General features: G+C 40.0%; 1 protein-coding gene across 8 annotated transcripts in view; it reads left to right on the forward strand.

Moving 5' to 3' along the window:
* The window catches only part of PPP2R2C (protein phosphatase 2 regulatory subunit Bgamma), a 207250-nt gene that overhangs the window by 176242 nt on the left and 8684 nt on the right, over positions 1 to 22324 (forward strand). For all 8 annotated transcript variants that reach the window (XM_027794797.2, XM_027794799.2, XM_027794798.2 and 5 more), the window contains 2 exons: positions 11889 to 12058; positions 17335 to 17426. In XM_027794797.2, coding sequence (XP_027650598.1) covers positions 11889 to 12058; positions 17335 to 17426 — 262 coding nt within the window. The remainder of the gene's footprint in view (positions 1 to 11888; positions 12059 to 17334; positions 17427 to 22324) is intronic.

Consider the following 22324-nt stretch of genomic DNA (forward strand, 5'->3'; position numbering starts at 1 on the left):
AATACGTATTTATAGGCTAAACCCCTGTTTCTAATTATCCATTACCCTTGTGCAAAATTTACAGCAAAACACTTCAAGGAAAGAGGAGCTGCAGTTTCAGGTTTATTGTTCCATGTGCCATGGTGGTCTTCAAAATACAGACCTTTAGGCTGCATAATGCAGTTAGCCTCTGTCTCTGTTAGTTCATGCTTTCCGTCCTCCATACAGACTTCATAAGCTTCTGACATCTGGGTCTGTAACAGGAGCCATTTAAAGCCCCCCTCCCTTTGACTGAAGAAGCATTTGTAGATGTCCTAACAGCTGTCTTCTCTGGACTCTCCCTGAAAGGGACAAAGCAACTCAGCTGGTGCCTTCCCGATTCCATGGCATAGGTAATCAATATCTGAAAAGTATAAAATGATCTATGGAGCAATGCAGAGTGAATTTGGCATTTGGTTTGTGACCCAAAGATGCCACCCAAAGTCCTTTTCCACGTTTTTATTTTAAATCCAGGCATGAAAGAAATGCCAGCCCTTCCCCAAGGATAAGTACCACTATTCTGTCAGTCTGGCATGTAACTCAGTTCGGTTATCTTCTGGGTTTTTTGAGATTACCTTTGATTTTAAACTTCAGAATTCAGAACTGTGGAAGCAGCCAAAACAGAAATCAAGGATAATCTACTTCAACATGTTGAATTTTTCAAAATAGATGAATTATATATACCAGTCATTTAAAGGAGGTTGGCATTTCAGACAAGACAGCTTTCAGACCTCTAGCTGAATATGGATTATCTTTCATTTGCAACAGAGAACAACCAGATGCACAAAAAGGCCTGTGACAGACTATCCCTGCTGGATTTGCTAATTAATATTGACCTTTCCAAATGAATGACAGCTATTGTATGACTGGAAAAGAGACAACTTGTTTTTCTTCAGTGTAAGCGTTACATCTAAAGTACGCTTTTTATTTCTGCATCTGGTCTCATGTCAGGCTATCATCTGAGAAAGAGACAGTCTCCATTCTCCTTTGTGCATTGAGAGGCCACTGTCAAAGTAATGTCCACTTCAGGCAAAATCTGCAAGGTTTCATGTGACAGGAGTGAAACTTATCTAAGCTTCCGTAATGATTTGACTCTGTGCTTCAGTAAAGGCTTGTTCTGCTTATCCTAATTCTGGATTTATTTTGTAAGCATGCACTACAAAGGCATATATTCATTGGTGATTTTATATCCCCAATGAAAAAATGTGCCTGTATTCTGATAATTTTGTAATTATGACTGTCACTAAAGATCTGTTACTACAATTTCACGCATGCTAAACTAGATCCTGGAAGGGATCCTTCCTTGTGCAGGAATCCCATTGAAATTTGGTAGAACATTGCCTTTAGCATGGCTGTAAAGCTTCCATTCTGTGCAGTTTGGATGAATGTATAATAAAGACATTTAAAACATGGCTAATTAAAATTCAGAAGTGTTCATACAGAAATGCAATTATGTCTATGTAATATTTCCTCCAGTTGTGCAAGATATGTTAAAATTAAATCAGAGGAAGGAAAAAACCTGATTTGTGTATTCCTAGCTATCAAATTGTAAGAGGAAAGAGAAAAGCCTGAAGCAATGGTAAATGATTTATGATTGAAGAGGTGTTTCATTAACCCCTCTTCCCCAACCACACACAGATAAAACAAATAATTGCTGTAAGAATGCTTTAATTATTCAGTCTATTAAAATCCCTGTCTTGTTTGCTTAATTTTGTAATAGCAACAAATGCTGCTTTTCAATGTCTTCAACATTATTCTTTCAAGATCCTGTTTCACTAGGGGGAAAAAATCCCCACTTATCACTAACCTTACTTATCAAGTTTGGAAAGACTTACGCATGGATTTGGCTATAGAGAAGTAGTAGTTTTATGTCTCATTAACTCCATGGGATTGCTCACAACGCACGGCATTAAACACGCACATAAGTTATTGTGAGACCGAGGTTTAAAGAGGCTTGATCTTTTAGATTAGCTTTGTGGTTTTTCACTTCCTTGCTCTCTTTAGCAGCATTTCTCTTTATTAACAAACTCACTGGCTAAGTTACATTAATAAAAGCAACTCTGTAGTGAAGCTCCCACCCACTGATCTTTAGCTATTGATCTGCCTTTCCCTTTCAAGCACTAATGCACTATCCCTTGTGGTTTGTGACAGGCTGCAACAACTCACTGCAGATGGTAAAACAGATTCTTAAATATTGATTGGCTCTGCTTTTAAAAGCCATACTCTCTAGAGGTATTGATGAGAAGCCTAGTTTTAATATTGGGTCATTGGATAAAGGAATGCTTTATGGTAGGTGGTATTTCAGTGTGTGGTGTGGAGGTAACTTCAGAAGCTTGCTTTTACTCAATGAAGACGATGTGTAAGTGACCAGGGCACGAGGAGAGATGCTCTCTAAATTATAAAAAAACAAATAGAAAATTGACATACAAAAAGATACTGCTTTTTCAGTTTAAAACAGTATAAGCAAATACAGGCTATGGTAATATCAAATGCTAAATAGTGTGTTTAGTTGTTTTACTGTATAAGTCATGAAGTATATTGTGTTTTAGATTGCTTATGAACGTAGAATCAAAAATTTCTACACTTGTAGAACCCTTTAAATTAGTGGAGACCATGAAGGCAGGATTGTCACGTTAGCAGAACGTCCTGATCTTGGAAGAAAATTTCTGAAGGAGGTGAATGTAAGAGCGGATTGGCTTAATAGAAAACAGTAAAACATTCAGAGATAGTGAAAGATAAGTAAATAGTAATAGTAAATCAAACAAGTATCATAAATAATGAAGGTAAAAGGCATGAATGGACATGAATTTCAAAGAGAGCTTTGCAGTTGGTCTTGATTCACTTAGAGTGAACTCAGGAACTCTTTTGTAATGAAATCCTAAAGTGTATTTTAACAGTGCATAATAATGACTATACCCGGGAGAACAGAGGTCCTTCTAGCCCAGTATTCTGGCTCTGATAGTGGGCAGTAGCGATGTTAACAGGAAATACAAGAACAGAGCAAATGTATAATTTTTAGCCTCTGCACTTTGCAGTTGGAAACTTGGGGTTCATAGACTTTAACGAGAGTGAACTTACTGCATTTAACAATACTCAAATGCATGTTTGTGGGGTTTTTTTCTTGAACTTGTGCAGTTACTTTTGAACATGTGTATAGTTTTTACTATTGGCAATATCTTTCAGTAAAGTCTTTAGCAGCTTAATTAGGAATAGGATGAAGAACCATCCGCTCTGTGCTTACCCTTTCCTAGTTTCACTTGATGACCCCTATTTGTTGATTGGAAGAGACAGTGTACAAAGTGAACTGTCGTTCCCTATTCATCCTTTCCATGCCACTTTTAATCACAAACCCCTCAGTCTTTCCTAGGCTGAGGCACCCCAGTCTATTTAGTCGCTCCCTGCATGGAAGTCATTTGATACTTGTGGTTGTTGTTATTGCCCATTTTTGTGTCTTCTTGAGACCTCTACCACATTAGAGATAAGACCAAAACTTCACATAGTTCAAGATGTGAGCACATCTTGAATTAAATGGCACACACACACCCCACCCCACCCCATGCTTTCTGTATTGAACGATATGAACAACTATCATGGAGTTGAAAAAATGAATGTGATTAGTATTTTTATATAAATTCAGTGATATTTAGGGTTTTTATACTAAACCTTATGGAATATGTGTGGTGGAGCAAATCACAGCTGTCCTCGGGGATGGTGCTAATTTACCATCTAAACGTATTAGAGTGCAGTTGAATTGTAGGATTTTTAGCTTAGGATCATGTTTTGTGAGAAATATTTGATTAGTATAGCCATGTATTTCAGGAAAAAAAGTTTAGAAGTGTTTATGTAGCAGCTATAAGGAGAGCATATTGGTTTTGTTCCTTTTGCAAGTTGCTGTGGCTGGTCTGTCAAGATGGGTGAAATTCCATACATTTCCAAGTACTGTTTTCTAGTAGGTTTTATTCAGATATCACAGCCATTTTCATTTGGGATCTAAAATGAAAGAGACTTAAATTAGAGGATAATTTTTTTGGCTTGGAACATCTGTTTTCTGTTTTCATGAAATTTAAAGCCCGCTGGGAGTTTACCTGATCCACTACTAGTATTTCACATCCAGTTGAAATACACCTGTTGTGTGTGTACCTGTATAACTCAGAGGTTATCTGTAGTAAGTCCTTAATTCAGCCTAACTGCAGACTCTTTGCATGCTTGGATAATAAAAAAGAAAATTATTTTCCCTCTCTCGTTCTAGCATTTTTGCTGACTGACCTCTACAGTCCTCTCCCTCCTCATTAACCCCACTGCCTCTTTTTCCAGTGTTGCCAAAACTGTCTTCACCCATTTGTAGCTGTGACCCTTGAACAGGAATCCAATGATTTTCTGCACCCATTTTTGGTCTTTGGAGGGAGGGAGAGAGTTATTTCATGGTGCAGGATTTCCTAGAACTGAAATCTAAGTAACAACACTTAAATGCTATAAAACCAGAAGTTTTCAGGACAGGAAACTGTAAGCCATATCCTAGAAAGAAAGCTTTAATAAGATATTATTTGTTCAGACATAGAAAGAAAATAGCTTTGTTTTTCTGCTATAGGGAATGACTATTTAAAACTGCTTACAATTTTATCCTATGAATGATGGAATTTCTTACCAAATCTGTGGAGCTGATAAACTTTCATCTTCAAGTTTTCCCTGGTTTGGTTTTTGTTTCCCCCTAGATAATCACAGATTCTACAATATATGTAAGCATCATTCATCTTTGCTTTTCTTGTTGGCTTTGTAATAGCAAAAAGTTGGGTTTATCCATAGTTCTGCTATTGGTCAGCAGTAACAGAAATTTTCAAGGTTCAAGGTTCATACCTTTATGCCTTAAGGAGTACACAGTGTTAGCATCAAGAGGCTTCTTCCTTGCTAATTCTCGGTTTCTCTTTGTTTTGTTTACTGATATTTAACAGTAGACCCTTGCAGTTATCATGAAGTGCTCAGACCACAATAACAAAATTTTACCAAAGTTTGTACGCTGTTTTGCTCTCTTAAAAGCAATGAAAGATTTTTTTAACTGAATAATTCACTTACAAATTCTGACTGAAAGTGAAAAGTAGCTCCAGATAAACTTTCATTATTTTAGGTAGCTTTTCTAACCCCTGCCCCGTATTACCTCAGATACTGTTACTGCTTTCCCTTTAAATAGATAATTCTTTTTTCTGTTTTTAAAAATTTTACTTGTGTTTGTATTTTGGAACTATTTGTCTTGCAACACTGCTGCAGGTGCTTGTGTTTTTACTTCATCCAGGCAAAAGTGTGAAGGTAAGAGGAAAAGAAGTGGAAGGAATGTTGAAAATTCAGCTGAGGAATTCCTGAAGGTCCTATATTATAATGCAGAGATTCCTGCATACTCCTTGTTGCGATGATTTTGGGAGGAATACAGGATTTTGTATGCTGTATTGGATTGTGACACTGCACCCACCATATGAGCCATTTTTAGCACTATGATTATTTTTTAAAGTTCACATATACCAGAATTTACACCCTGCAATGATTAAAGCTCTGCCCAGCAAATAAAATATTAATTTTCCGTGGTTCTGGCATCTGGAGAATACCAATGACTCCATAAAAAAATATGCATCTTTGGAGATAGGACAGCGAAAGAGAAAAACCTTTTAGGTGAACCTTGGGGTTTATGTTTTATGAGGCTGAGTTATTCTTGGCTATTGTTGGGGTAATTGTTAGTTACATTCTACTCACTGTTTTTCGGTGGAGTGCACACAGTAATGCTGTTTGATTTATCACTTTCCTGTGTTCTTAGCTGTTCAATATCCCTCTTTCACAATTACATATTAGAGAAACTGGAATATCATACAGCAGTGAAAGGTAGCTCGCAAAGCTGAAGAGGAAGGCAGTATCGGTGGCTACCAGGTCTCTCTCCAGACCATTATAGTGGGATTTCAAAGCATGCCCTCACCCTCACGGCCCTTGCAGTTTGTGTGGTGTGTGTTGAGTGGAGTGAGACATTCCAGTCTCCTCATTATCAGATTTTTTTGGCAATTAATGTAAAACTGAGAAACAGCATGTATAAGAAAGGTTACACTCACATGCGTAGCTCTAAATTTTGTCAATCATTAGTTCTTGTTTAGAAATGAATTTGAAGATTAGTTTGGGTGGGGTGGTTTTGTGTTTTGTTTTTTTTTAATTGGATGTGTCTTGTCCAAAATGTATAGCTTTCAAGTTTGTGGAATCACAGCTATATTAAAGTAAGTGGGAAGTTGCAGTGGCAGCAGCTATGACACCCAGAGTGCAGCTCACTGACTTGAGAGCCACAGCGGTGTTAGTGGGAAGCGTGTACGCCACAAGCTTCTTAGCTACTGCCCAACATCTGCTTTTGTTTGGCTAGTGTCTAGACGGGAAGCTGAGTGAGATGGACCTTCCCACCCATTCTAGCTGTTCCTGGCCTTTTTTTTTTAACTTTAGACATCTGCATATATATCTGCGTCATAAATGCACACCTTAGAGATGCCTTTTCTGTCCTACTGATTCTAAGGGGAGTCTCTATGTCTACATTAGATTAGAAAAATTCAAGCAACACTGAAAAAAAATTTTTTACAAGATGTGAGAGTTTATTTTTCAGCAGATGGCAGTTCCTTTTGAGAAAGAAGCAGCATATTTTTATGCTGATGATTTTCTTCAAAATTTAGGAAAACAGTGCTCTGGCAAGTATCCTTCATACAATCCATCCTTCTTTCTGAAGTCTGGACTTCTTTGAAACACTACCCTGTTTTCTAACTTGTGAGCAGGAAGCTGCACAGAAACGGGCTGAGGATTTTTATTTCCCTAAGCAGACTTCCCAGCTTATCCATGTATCTCCTAATGGAGTAAGGGGTGGGAATGATGTCTTCCTTGAAGGCTTCTCTCCAGCACTAGCTGTACTCAGAGATATGCTCAGTTTCCCTCTGTAATCCCATGGTATTTCTCTGTTCTGTAGTGCTATTGTCAAGGTCATATCTAAATCTAGCAGTGTCAGGTGAAAGCTCAGCACACCCCACCATTTGCAACTCCTGAGTTCCATTAGTTTGCAACTAGACAGGTAGCTTTGTGTCTTTGATAAAATTAGTACTGTGAAGATTATCAAGAACATGGTTTTCAAGAAACTTAAATACCCTTCTTCATGGCAAAAGTTGGTTATTAAGAAGTTAATCAAGAAATTAGTCAAATAGTATGATGAATTTGTAACCTAATCTCAATAAAGTTCTGATTCCAAGTCCTGATCAAACAAGTTTTATTTCAATATAGAAAAGTAGGCTAGATTTCAGGTCTCCTGGTTTGAGTGCTGATTGCCCCCTGGCATAAGAGCAGCCTCCAAAAGCAAAGTCTAAACTGTAATGAACAGAAAATGTGTTTCCAGTGCAGGCTGGCAAACCTGGTTTTGTGAACAGTGGGCTAGTACATGTTTTCTCCTATCAGCTTGAAGAGGCCAGGGTTGAATTTGAATTGCTTGTCCAAACTGAACTCCAAGTCACGTGTCTGTCACTGCTGTTCAGTCACCAATTACTCAACTTGTATTAGAAACTGAATGAAGGTTATGCTTTCTTGCAGTGTATCCATAACCTTATGTTGATGCTAAACCAGAAATAGCTAAGGCCCAAGAACGCTGTGTCTCACCTTCATTTTCTGAGCCCAATGCCTTGTTTTGGTTGCTCAGGCATATGTTGCTAAGCTTTCTCTAGCACTGGGAACTGCTGGTAATTTCCTGTAACAATTTTCCTGTCCTGGTTATACTGACTATAGGAGCTATATGCAAAAAATTGCTGCTACTAATTATTTCTACTAGTCTATTTTTCTGTAGTGATATGAAGGTTTCATGCCTGCATTGGTTTCTGCAGTTAATTGATCTAAGTCTTTCTAATACTTACTGTGGTAAGGATGGAAAAGCAGCAAACCGTGCAGATAAAGGATTAAATAGTTTAATCTCATTAATTAACAAAATACAGAGTATCCAGGTGCAAATATTACTCTTCTAATCATGGGAACAAGACACATAGATCCAAGAAGATATATCTCAGCTATAAATGAAGGTGTAGTTCAGTTAGGGTGGTGGTGCGCTTTTTTTTTTTTTTTTTCTTTCCTTATTTTAATAGCAACTTCACATCATAATTAGGAGGATGAAATTCATGCCAGCCAAGAACATAGTTTGGACAGATTAAGGGGAAGAGGTATAAGAAACGATAATTGCTTTGTGCTCATCAGAATTCTGTTGAAAATCTGACAGGATAATTACAAAATACCTGCTTTGCAGAATGTCTAGGCAAATTTTTGAAGAGCTATTTAAAGTTGTTCGTTTACAATCTGTCTGAAAAGAAAAGTTTTTTTCACCCTTTTTGAAGTAGTTCATTACCATTTAGATGTGTGGTACATGTTCAAATATAGACCTTATTCTCATGTGCACACCTGGCTGCATTCTACTGCCCACCCCCAAAGAAAATTGCCTGTAATTTTTTGCATCACCCCACTTACTTCGCCCACATGCTCACCCTTAACTTTCAGTAGAACATTATTTCACCTGATGGAAACTGTAACCTTGTTGCTTTCAACAGTCTGAATCATAGTCATAGATAAATTAATTGAGAGAGGAATGTTCCAGTGGACTACACAAAAACTCTGTTTTGACTGACAGTAAAAAGTTGTTCTACTTTCAGCACATTTTCATGTCTCATATCATAGCTTTTCTTCACCTGCTTTTGAAACTTGAAAATGACACTCACCAAATTGCCAGTTTTCAAAGAATATTCTAGGCACGGGTGCCAAAACCCTACTGATTTTGCTGAGAACTGAAAGACTCAGAAAGCCTGACTTTCTACTGAGGTTCACCATATAAAGTCATTTGGAACACGGGGCCACAGATACCTGCAGGAGAACAACAGAGGTGCTCTAGGCACCTGGTAGGCAGGGCTAGAGTAAATGCTGGCTTTCTGGGGAAGAATGAAGAGAACTTGGTGATTAGTGGACTTGCAGCAGATGAAGTAGAGCACACTAATACCAGTTTTTTTGAGTTCCTGCAATTCAATGTGAGTTATCCAGTATCATTAGTATGTGCAATTGAACAGGGATGACCAGTCTCCCAGCTACAGGAGCTGGAGTTCCCTGTATGGAGGTACTGTAAGCAGTATTTCACCAGCACAGACAATGAGGTTAGTGCTTTCCAGAAATTTCAACAACTGCATATCAGCTAAGTAGTTCATGTGTCCACATGGTAAATCACTGTCTATTTTCTGCTGACCTCAGGAAGAGGTAATCACAATTTGCAGTTGCTTTTCAGAATTCGCGTGTTTAGTCTCAGACACCTTCAGACATGACCAGTGAGTAGCCTGCAGACTGGCCAGCTGGTTCTGGCAAGCAGGGCAGGCTTTGAGTTAGCACTTCTCCTGGGAATGCCAAAACTGTTGTGAGACCACGTGTACGCCTTTTGTGTGACAGGGTCTTGTGGTTTAACCCCAGCCAGCAACTAAGTACCATGCAGCCACTTGCTTACTCCCCCCTGCCCCAAACCCCCAGAGGGATGGGGAGGAGATCTGGCAAAAAGGCAAAACTTGTGGGTTGACTTAAGTAAAGATTAATAAATAAAATAAAACACAATAGTAATAACATCAATTGTAATGGAAAGGAGAAAGAGGGAGAAAGAGGAATAAAATCCAAAAGGAAAAAAAAGAGCAAGTAATGCACAATAAAACTGCTCACCATCTGCTGACTGATGTCCAGCCAGTCCCCGAGCAGCAATCGGCAGCCCCTGGACAGCTCGTCCCAGTTTATATACTGAGCATGCCATCCCATGGACCAGAATATCTCTGGCTAGTTTGGGTCACCTGTCCTGGCCGTGTCCCCTCCCAACTTCTTGTGTCCGTCCAGCCCTCTCACTGGCAGGGCCTGAAAACCTGAAAAGTCTTTGACTTGGTATAAACAGTACCTAGCAACAACTCAAAACAATAGCACGTTATCAATATTATTCACATACTAAATCCAAAACACAGCACTGTACCAGCTACTAAGAAGAAAATTAACTGTATCCCAGCTGAAACCAGGGCATAGGGACACCTGAATTTCGGTTGTAAGGGAACAGGATGTGCAGCCCTCAGAAGGGATGACCGTAGGTGAAACGCCTTGCTGTAGGTAGCTGTAGTCAACTAACTGGTGTATTGACATAATTTCCCAAGGTGATGTTTTGGGCCCTTAGCTGTAAGGTTAATATTTAAAGTTTACAGTTTGTATTTTTATGTAAAGATCATAGAATCATAGGATCATTTAGGTTGGAAAAGACGTTTGAGATCATCAAGTCCTACTGTTAATCGAGGGCTGCCAAGGCCACCACTAAAGCATGTCCCTAAGCACTGCATCTGCATGTTTTTTTGAAAACCTCCAGGGCGTGTGATTCAATGATTCAACCACCTTCCTGCTCAGCAATTTTTTCCTAATATCCAGTCTAAACTTCCCCTGGTGTAACTTGAGGCTGTTTCTTCTTGTCCTGTCACTTGTTATCTTGGAGAAGAGACCTACTCCCACCTGCCTAACATCTCCTTTCTGGTAGTTGTATGGAGCAGTAAGGTCTCCCCAAGCCTCCTTTTCTCCAAGCTAAACAACTCTGGTTCCCTCAGCTGCTCCTCAAAAGACTTGTGCTCTAGATCCTCCACCAGCTTTGTTGCCCTTCTCTGGACACCCTCCAGCACCTCAGTGTCTTGTGAAGGACCCAAAACTGAACACAGTATTTGAGGTGCAGCCTCATCCGTGCCAAGTACAGGGGGATAATCACTGCCCTGATCCTACTGGCCACATTGTTGCAGATAGAAGCCAGGATGCTGTTGGCCTTCTTGGCCACCTGGGCACACTGCTGGTTCATATGCAGCTGGCTGTTGACCAGCACCCCCAGGCCCTTTCCCTCCAGGCATCTTTCCAGTCACTCTTCCCCAAGCCCATAGCACTGTGTGGGGTTGGTGTGACCCAAGGGCAGGACCCGGCACTGAGCCTTGTTGAACCACACACAGTTGGCCTTGGCCCGTCAGTCCATTCTGTCCAGATCCCTCTGTAGAGCCTCCTGCCCTTGAGCAGATCAACACTCCCCCCCAGCTTGATGTCATCTGCAAACTGAGTGAGGGTGCACTTGATTCCCTCATCCAGATAATTGATAAATGATATAACAGAACTGGCCTCAGCACTGAGCCCTGGGGAATGCCACCTGTGACTGGCCAACAGCTGGATATAACTCCATTCACCACCACTCTGGGCTCAGCTGTCCAGCCAGCTTTTAACCCAGCATAGAGTCCACCCATCAGAGCCATGAGCAGCCAGTTTCTCCAGGAGAATGCTGTGGGAGACGGTGTCAAAGGCTGTATTAAAGTCCAGGTAGACAATATCCACAGATCTTCCCTCATCTACTAAGTAGGTCTTCTTGTTGTAAATGGAGATCAAGTTTGTCAAGCAGGACCTGCCCTTCACAAACTCGCGTGACTGTGTCTAACCTCCTGGCTGTCCTGCACATGCCATGTGATGGCACTCAGGCTGATCTGCTCCATAACCTTCCCTGACACCGAGGTCAGGCTGACAGGCCTGTAGTTCACCTGATCCTCCCTGAAGCCCTTCTTGTAGGTGGGTGTCACATTGGCTGACCTCCAGTCCTCTGGGACCTCCCCAGTTAGCCAGGACTGCTGGTAAATGATGAAGAAAATGATGGAGGTAAAAGAGTAAATTAAGTGCTGGGCATATAATTAATTCTATATGGTATTCCTTGGTATACTGAATTACATGTTTCACAAAAATGCACAGTTCAGATTGTACAGCAGAGCATTTTTTTAATAGAATTCTGATTTATCTCTTGCTTCTCTTTCTTTGAACAGTTTATGAAGAACCAGAAGACCCCAGTAACAGATCATTTTTTTCAGAAATTATCTCTTCAGTGTCAGATGTCAAATTCAGTCACAGTGGTAGATACATGCTAACAAGAGATTACCTCACTGTCAAGGTTTGGGATCTGAACATGGAAACAAAGCCTGTAGAAACATACCAGGTAGGTATCTCCTACGTCGTGAAATGCAGCCATATAAAAGCCTCTCACTGTTCAAAACCTGACTATTTTCCTAAACTTCTCATTACTTGTTCTAAGAAGCAGCTAGCTGAGGGCTGCTGATCAAGGTGGTTAAAATCCTCAGAGTAGCATCCTTGTAGTTGGGCAGTTTCAGCACTAGTAAGGAAGTGTAAGGCCTGAGGAGTCAGAGCAATGCTCACTGTGGATTTGGCCTGTGAAAGAAATGATTCTTCTAATAAAGGAAATCATCTCTTCGCTTTGGTATCTGTTTTCAAGTGATGTACGCACTATTAACATTTGAAAGAAACTGAGGAAAGGATTTTGTGTATTGCTTAGCATTCTGCTCTTGCTGGGACTGCTGAAAGTTTACACCTTTGCTACTGCAGGACTTTTTTAAAAAAACTTCATCTATGTGTTTCTCTGTGCCTAGTTCTAGAAGCAATTTGTGTTAAACCTTGACATCACTACTGACACAGCAGTTTGGGAATGCCAGACAAACACATCTGGTTGCCTGAATTCATTGTGAAATTATCCAGACAAAATGCCGGTGGCTCCAGCCAGCGCTGAGTTTGTACTCTGACATCTGTTCTGTTTGGCAATAGAGGGCTGAGCTTACATTTTTTGACTCTGCCTTGAAGAGGGAAGATATGTCTGTGACACAGAAACCGCTTGTTATGAAAATGCAATGAGAAAAAAACTGTTAAGCTACCTACAGAAGAGTATGCAAAGTAGGAAAAACACCGTTTCATCTGGCTTGTACTGCTTGCTTAGAGACAGTCCTGCGAGCGACAGTGCTGGAACAATCCCTTCTTTTCTGTGTCTGCATAATGGCAGGTGGGGTAGAGTAATTCACAGTAACTATAATAAAGATTAGTTTTAAAATAACACGTAATGAGAGTTTGGTAGCCTGTCTTGTCAAAACAACCATAATTTTACATTGATAATATTGGAGGTATTTATTAGCGAGTGTTTAGTACACAAAGCAGGCCCCAGTGTTTTCCAATGCACCATTTACATTTCAGTGGATACTCTTCAGTGTGTCTCCTGTTAGCGCTGGAAAGTCTGAGCCTGTATACCTTTAAGGCTACAGAATTGGTTTTGCTCTGAAAATGGCAATACTTATAACACCATTGTGTTGATGTGCTGTGTGAAAATGGAGTGGGAGGGTGAGAGCGAGACTGTGTTTTATATAACAGAATCATATCTCAGATTTTGGGAGCTTAGGTAATATATTACTTTATACTTATGCTAATGGAGTAGGCAGCCATGTCTCTGGAGAGGAATAGCTGGTCAGGCCAACCTGTTTGTCTTGATTATGACATCTGCTTTTATTTCCTCATGTAGGTAGCTGTGAAACAAGCTGGCCACCTTTAAATCAGTCTGACACCCAACAGTAGGGCTAGTTAAAAGAGTTCTATTTCTCCAACCTGAGATGGGAAAAATGAGTATAACGTAGAATTTTCAGTACTAATTACTGCAATCAGAAGCTTATAGAAAAAATTAAAAAAGGACTGCAACAATAAAACCCCTGCAAATTTAACAGTGGTTTTGCTGTCTTACTTTAACCTATGGATTGCCTTTAATTTTCAAATATTTATAGAGCGCCTAATAAAGAGTATACAGATGTATTGCTGAGTTTTCCAGCAGACTAAAGGAGAATCAGGAACTCAGGGGCCTTAGGAAGCCAATAGCACAGGACTCCGTAGGATTCACGTGGTCCAGCTGCTTTGGGCAACTTGCATGTTTTTCAGCGGCAGACAGTAGAGAATTCTGTTCTTAAGAAAAGCTTGTTTAAATTACTGTTTTGAATGATTTGTCTTGGGGTATCTCTCACATGTCTAAGTCTCATATATAAATGTAGAAATCTCTCAAGAAGTTTTTTGTGGTGGATCACCCAAAAGCAACAGATAAGACTAACATTTTCAGTTTTGTATCCACATAATTATGATAACATGTATGTAATTAAAAGATTAAAAGATATTTATTAAAAGTGAATTTCTCATTTCATCCACTGCATGCTAGCCACTTAGATATTGTCTAGCTGTGGGACTTGTGAAGAGGGTTACAACAGGTGATGTCCCCACAGGGTTGTAAGGAAGAGCAAAATCTGTAACTGTATTGCTTCATTATCAGGTTACAATTTCAGTATCACAAAACCCATTGAATTCCTCATGCAAGTTCTTTTTCTTATCGATGCTATGGCTAAAATAATGCTATTGCATACAGCAGCTGTTGCAGCCTTGCTGAAACACATTATCTGCTGACTATGATTCAATATAGTTTTCTCCTGTTTGTGCTAATAAAGGAAAAAGGGCAGAGTATGGTGCAGTGGACAGCACTAAAAGAGCAATACAGTGGAATGGCCGGTGCTTAAATGTTGCAAGGCCTAACAGGATACTCTTCTGATGCTGCCAGATGAATTGCCCCAGCAGAACCATACCAGCAGCAACCAGAGGTGAACACCTTCATAGCTAATAATAGCTTGATCCACTTCTAGCAGGGTCTTTTCCATAGGGATTTGGACTAATATGTCCCTTACCAGTGCAATTCCTGATTGTTACTATTCAGTCCCTGTACAATAGCTCCCTGCATAGGCATGTTGCTGTGTTAGTCTGAAGCATGTAATTACTAGATAATTCCATGAAGATCTGACCTAAAACAGTGCAGAGGAAAAAAGGAGGATGCCTTTTGTAATTAGTTAGCAATGAATTTGGTTTGCATTCAAGCACTATTCTTATGTGATAAGAATAATATGTAACACACAAGGAAAGTCTAATTTTACCCTCAATTGGTAGCAGCAGTTGAACATGCAAACAAGGTGAAAATTAAATGTTTCTTCTGGTTAGTTTTACATAGTGACTCTGATAGTCTGAATGGGTTCAAATGTGGTAATGCCATGGTTTAACCCCAGCCGGAAACTGAATACCCTGCAGCCTTTTGCTCACTCCCTCCTCCCTGCCCTGCAGCGGGATGGGGAGGAGAGTCAGAAAAAGGTAAAACTCGTGGGTTGAGATAAAAACAATTTTATAACTGAAATAGAATAACATATAATAATAATAACAAGAACAATTGTAATGAAAATGAGAAAGAGGGGGAGAGGAATAAAATCCAAAAGGAAAGAAAGAGCAAGTGATGCATGGTACAGTTGCAGTCCCCGAGCACTGATAGGCCGGCCCTGGCAACTCCCCCGGTTTATATACTGAGCATGGAGTTCTGTGGTATGGAACACCCCTCTAGACTGGGTCACCTGTCCGGGCTGTGTCCCCTCCCAACTTCTTGTGCCCCTTCAGCTGTCTCACTGACAGGGCCTGACAAACTGAAAAGTCTTTGACTTAGTATAAACAGTACCTAGCAACAACTCAAAACAATAGCACGTTATCATTATTATTCACATACTAAATCCAAAACACAGCATTGTACCAGCTACTGAAAAGAAAATTAACTGTATCCCAGCTGAAACCAGGACAGGTAATCAAAGGGTCCACAAGAAGAGGAAGCTGGTTGTCCAAGGCAGTAGTGCAAGTCTGCAGACAGTCACGAAAAAGGAGCTGAGATGTTGATGAGATCAGTAAGAAATCTGAGAGTGGAACTGCAAAATGCTTTTTGACAGAGCTGATCGGAAGGCACGGTGCCAAGCTCTGGATTTGGACACACTTTGCAAAGGGTGTATGCGTGACAGTGGTCATGACAGATGGCTGCTGGAAATGTTAGCAAGAGGAAGACCTAGAAATGACAGTCAATGAGGCAAATGCGATCTGCTTCCTTCTTCTGCCTTAACCAACCTTTCTATTTCTTCCAAGCATTGGGAGCTCCCAAAGATGATAAAGAACTCCAGTTCTGTAATAAGTTACACTGCTGACATAAAAAGGCTTTAAGTAAAGACAAAATGAAAGGATTTAGTTACAGAGGGTGCAAGAAACTGCATCAGTACTGAAAGGGTTCTGACCTGTTACTCACCATGAGGGTAAATGCATTTAATTGTGAAATGTTTTATCTGCATCTACCATTTGCCTATTATTTGCTTTATGAGATATTATCTGTTTATATACAGCTCAGTGTTCATCATCTATTAATGAAAATTGATCCATAAACAAAAATTAATAATCCTTAATAACCATGTGTTACAAATATTCTTAGGATACAATTTGGCTATTGAAAATGGGTTAAAGAAAATGTAAGTGAAAGGTTATTGTCCCTCGTCTGGTCTTGATATAGTTATCTTACTAGAAGAAATGTTTACGCCTTCAGGCCAGAGGAGAGTGCTGAGCATCCATGAGCAGGAACAGTCTCCCTGGACTTGCAAGAACCAGTACCTCTGTATGCCAGAGCAAAATTATGCCCCTTGGCTATGGGATTGGTATATGTGCTCTGAGAGGCCATCTACATGTCTTTGTTTTCCAGTTTCTTCAACAGCTAGAAGAAAACATCAGGAGTGAAAGTGCATTGGTAAATTCATCTAGGCAGGGATTTTCTAGTTCATTATTTCTTTGTGGAATGAAACCAATCATCCAGAAGGAAAACTAATCAAATTCTGCAAAAAATTGAAATAGTTTGCATGAGATCTGTCTCTTTATAAGGACCCTTGTTCAGCAGAGATGTGCGGCCCAGGGGAGGGGTCTTTTGCAGGTCAGTCTCACTTTTCAAATATGTAAGTGAGAATTTACATTGTTGTTTTCAAGTCTCAGCCAAATTTGGGATATCTTTTGGCTAAATTGGTGTTCTAATTTGCAGCATGTGCAACTACAACCTTGTACTGTATTTGGCTTCTGAAATACCTTATCCAAATATATGTAATAACTTACACTGAGTTCTTTTAATACAGCCAAGTTCTTTTTGCCATAAGTAAGAGTCCACTTATCTTGGAATATGACATTTTTGTTGCTATTTAAATTAGATTTCTTGCACATTAATTAGCACATCTAGGGTATCAGCTGGTGAAATGTCTTCGGGAATTAGGCTAGCACTGAGAAAATCACCCAAGCAGGAAACAAATATGTTGAAGAGGGGTGGTCTGCAGCCTGCTGAGGGTGGTATGCTTCATGCTTTCCTGCAACAATAATTCTCTAGCACCTGGTTAATTGGACTGTGGAAAAGTACAGATAGAATCTTTAAACACAGTATCTTCTGCAAAGCTACCAATCTGTGCAGCATATTTTGTAAGGGAATGTGGGAGATAAAGCCGAGAGTGGGGGGCTGGTTGTGGAGTTTTATATTCTGTTTTATTTCAAGAATAACAACAGTTATTTTCTTTGAAACAGGTCCATGATTACCTTAGGAGCAAGTTGTGTTCCCTTTATGAGAATGACTGCATCTTTGATAAGTTTGAATGTGCATGGAATGGATCAGACAGGTAATCCATCCTTATGTCCATTGCCATCTTTATTTAGCAAAAGATCTCCTATATATTATGGGGAACAATCAGAAAGTAAAGTGTTACACATGGTTATTTTCCACATCAATTTACATCTTCACATACCAGTGTTCAAGTTGATAAAAGGTGTTTGGATATTGGTGCAGTTGTGTCTCTGACCTCCTTAGACATGATGTATACCTTTGTTGATCTTGGCTCATGCCTTAAGGGAAAAAAAACCCTTTAAAGTCTGTCCATTTTTAATAAATCATAAGTAGGCTGCAAAAGTTAAAAAGAATGCTGCCAACTCACACAGCCTCACCAACATAATAAGGAAGCTTGTGTGATCCTGTATTTACACATGAGCTGCCTCAGAAATTCGGTTCATTTACTGGAAACAGGGAGTGAGGAAAGGAGTCACAGGCACCCACTGACTCTCTGCAAACTGCTGCCAAATGACAGTTTCTTCTGATACTTACCTCCACCAGAGCTGTCCCTTTCCCTATGCACTGAGGGAGAGGTCCTTGTTTTTATCTTGGACATGGTATCTTCTTGAATATTTTAATGAGAAATATTGGCACAAGTCAGAGTGTGAGTTAAGATGCAATATGCTAATGCAATAACATTAGGAAATGGTGGCACTACTTTGGGGAGCAGGAATATTGTACAGGAAGAACTGAGCAGCCAAGAGGACTGGAATAATAAAAATGGATGAAAGCCAGGAGTATAATGCAAGGTGAGCATTTTAGTTAACAGAAAACACAAACCTTCATCTTATCAGTTGAAAACAACTCACAGGGACGCTCATATGCTAGGTGACTGTGGAAGGGATTAGCAGTCTACAAAACCCATGTGAAAGAGAGCACAGGAGCCAATTTTGAATGGCACTCAGTGACGCCTGGCTCAGCAGAGCTAGGAGCCACGAGGCAAAAGTTTGGCATTCACTGAAAGCCTGGAACTGGGCCTTCAGCTCACTTAGTCTTTCATTTGGGAACGAGAAAAATGGTCTATCTCATTGTATTTGAAGCAGGCTGGCCTGCCCTGCACTGGGCAAGGACTAGGAAACAGAGTGTGGGGCAGCTGTGAAAGAGGCAGATGTGATCCTTGAATGGGCAAGGCTGGGATATCCAGCAGAGAAAGGAGTAGTGGTGACGTTATGTTAGGGTCTTTCTCAAAGGCCTTTGGATTGCAGTTACGTATTTCTTGTCCCTCATCTCCAAGGCAGATGAACTAGTTGGTGAAATGGACAGCTGATACAAAGAGGCAAGAGGGCAGGAGTTTGGTTTTGATCAGCTTAGCAAAAGAGAAGCCAAGATTATATTGCTTCTAGTAAGTATATCAAGGAGGTACACACAGGGAGGAAGGGGATGTAGCTGAGATAAATCTGAATTATAACGACACAACAGCAAATAGGTATTGAGTAACAACAGGTAATTATAGCCTAGAAATTAGAGGTAGTTCATACCTGTCCACACGGAGACTGTGGAGCAGTCTTCCCATTCTGGACATGTAAGAAGCCCAACTGTTTTGATGATGGTTCTCAGGAAATTTATGTAAGTAGTTATATGAAACACTGGTTAAAATGACAAGTGTTTGAACTTGGAAGTGCAGAACAAGTTCTCTTCCAGTCCTGTGCTCCACAAATGCAGATAAAGTGTAATGCTGTACACTGTGCGAGGGGTATCTTCTCTTGGGACTACTTTGCTTAGTTCCTGTACCTGCCCAATGGAGAGATTCTGTCTTTTCTAAGAAATAAAACTTTTACCTTGTATTGCTTATTATGCAAATGAAACTACATCCCTTATCTCTGTTCACTGTGTGCCAGGGTAATGTGTTTTCTGACAAGGATTAATTTAGCATTGAGTATCCCCTGTGATGCAAACTGCTGGCCATTTAAAATGACATAGGTGGACCACACTGAGCAAAATATTTCCCAGGTTGCTATGACTGCAGCTTGGGCACCAGCTGATGTGGAAATGTCTTTGATATGGTCAGAAAGTGGGAATGACCACAGAAGTTTTAGTGGAAGATCTAGGTTTTGGGGCTTTTCTCTGAAGCTCCCAAACCCATACATAAATGGATGTTTTAGCAGAGGGTTTTCTCAGTAGGCTGGTTATGCTTGAGTTTGGTCCTACTAGAAACACTAAAATTAAAGCATTTCTTGGATATATGGGCAGTGCGGATCCCTGCCTAAATCTGGCACAGAAGAACAGCATAGTCAAATTATTTAGATATTGTGAAACTTTGACAGACATTCAGGGTTTTTCAGATGCTTTCAAACCATTTTGCTTATCCTTGCTGGGAGTTCCCAGTGCATGGTACAGGACGGACAGCCACTTGTTCCCAGGCTCAGTCCTTCTCCTGTAGTCAAATGAAGTGCTGCTATCTCTGTTAGTGTCATAAGACCACTCTCTGGATAGTTGCCTGGTAATAATAAAAACATTATTCAGTATCAGGATTTAAAGTGAGTGTAATATTTTCGTTCCTACTTGACAGACCAGAAAGATCAATGCAGTGGGTAATTATTAAGTGGGAACATTAGATTGTGAGGACTTCACTGAGGCATTATTAGTTGTGCACAATTACCAAATCCGTCACTAAACACAATACACTGCTCTCGATTGGAAGAAACTGTTGAGTAGAGTAGCTGGCAACATTTGACAAAAGATAAGGGTTCTCTTTAATTTAGTTCTTTCTTTCTGAGAGTCAAATGTATCAGCACTAATGTTCATCTTTTGATGAACTTTCACTCTTCTGAGCATCTTGCTTCTGCGTATGACAAGTATTGCATTGTTTTGCTACACAATACAAGGATTATTATTATTTTTTATTTATTTATTATTATTTAAATGAGATTTGGGAGCCAGTAACTCTTAAAGAACAGTTCATTTGAATAGTAAGGTAAATTAATTTGATCCTTTTGGTATGTATTTTTTAAAAAAGGTCTACTGCTAAAGGTAAGCAATGCCTGTTAACAATGGTACTCTTAAGAGATGCTGCAATACAGTATTGATATTGTTAATACATATACATAACAGTAATAACTGCAGTTCTAAACAAGTCATTTTTATCTTTTGCAGACTCTAAAGCTACAGTGACAATTTGAAGTGACAGGATTGTTCAGTTAAAAAAAGAAAGCACATTTATTGTTTAGGTGCAACTACTGTTTATTAATATTTGTCATTACTAAGGAGTTAATCTCGACTATGATAGAACCTGATGGTGAGGTTGTTTACAAAAAAAATCAATGTATGTGAGCTCTGATTAGAACGTGATTGATGCTCAGTTACTCCAATGAACAGGAACTAATACAATCAGACAGAGCCGATCTCATTTGCTGAAGGGCACATTAATCACTATGTACTTTGGCAACAACAGTGGCCAGGGGAGGGAGTCAAGCAGGGGTCTTACACTAATTCAACCAGATGAGCACATATTATGTGTAGGTGAATATATTACACTAAAATCATGCAATCTTTATTGTATATACATCATTACATGACTATGTAGAATATGAGCTCTATTTATACAGCAATTTAATTTAGTTCTTCCATTCACTTCCAAAGTCAAATCTTTTAATAATGACTCGCAAGACACTGTTTTCTTCCCACTGTCAACCAAACTCATTGTGTTGTTTCAGTTTTACCTCAAAAGGTATCACTTCTGCAGCTGTTTGTGAGTTAAAGAAGCCAGTAAAAAAACCCCAAACCATAGTAGTTCTACATGGTACTAAGTGAATACCTTAATTACTTCTTTTTTTTTTTAAGGTTTCAAATGAATGTGTATGGGAGCCTTTCCAGGGAGACTTTTGAATACCATCATAAGTGATATGCTGTAAGCAGACAAGTGAAGTCACATACAACTGTTCAGTCAGTTCTTTCCTACTGAACTGTCATTCATCCCAATGAATATCCGTCAGCCTTCACTCTAATCAGGTGGAGTCAGCAGGTCCCAGTGGGTGAGATGTTAACAGTCTATTCCTGTCTTGCAGCATGCTCCATGCTGGAGAGCTAGAAGACATCATTTTGTTCTGAAGGCTTGCCATGTCAAATATTGGCTTGGAAGGCCTTGGGCACCCCCTGTTCTTATTCCCAGTCTTATCCCAGCCAGCTGTAGTGGAGTGCCACAGCCATGAATCTGGTGTCTCAAGCTTTTCCATCAGCATACTCCCCAGGAGGTTTAAAAAAGTTCCTTCTTTCTGATGGGAAGTCAGTTGCTTCACATAGCATGGTGTAAAGGAAAGTTCTCCAGCACACCAGCAGGCCCCCACTGCTTGCAGCAGTGCTTCCTCCTTTCCCTTTGTTGTAGTTTGTTTCATTCCTATGAAAAATGTTTTTGAAGAATGTTCCTGGAACCAATCCTTTCTTCTGGTAAGGTCAGCTTGTCACAAAACCAGATCTGGTGGACCTTGCTGCAGATGTGCTGTTCTGCACTGATAACACATGGTAATGGAATCTTGAAAATTTAAGGACTGAAAGTATAATTGGGGAGGCAGTTTCAGGTCAAGAAATGGTCCTTTTTCATGCTGGGTGCCTTGAAGGACTCCTTTGTAGAGGTTTACAAGTCTGGAGGCAAGCTCTTGTGGAAGCTGCTCTCTGAGTCTCCTCCCCTCACACCTGCTTGGTGTCAATGTCCTGCTTCTCTTATCTCAGGGAATGATGTTCTGCTGACGCATTTGCAGTGAGGGGCAGGTTGGCTGGGCTGGTTTAGTTTTTCTGTCTTCCTTAAGCCCAGTGTGTGCCAATCCTTGAAGTCCAGGCTTAGTGCTGTCACACCATCCTGTGGCTACCATGGTCTCCTGAGCAGCCCTCTCACTCTCTCTCCAGAACTATGACATGAGCTGAATTTCTCCAGACAATAGAAATCTGCAGGTGAATAAAATGTTTTATGCATCTAGG

Source organism: Falco peregrinus, chromosome 2 (assembly GCF_023634155.1).
Source record: "Falco peregrinus isolate bFalPer1 chromosome 2, bFalPer1.pri, whole genome shotgun sequence".
Taxonomy (NCBI): Eukaryota; Metazoa; Chordata; class Aves; order Falconiformes; family Falconidae; genus Falco; species Falco peregrinus.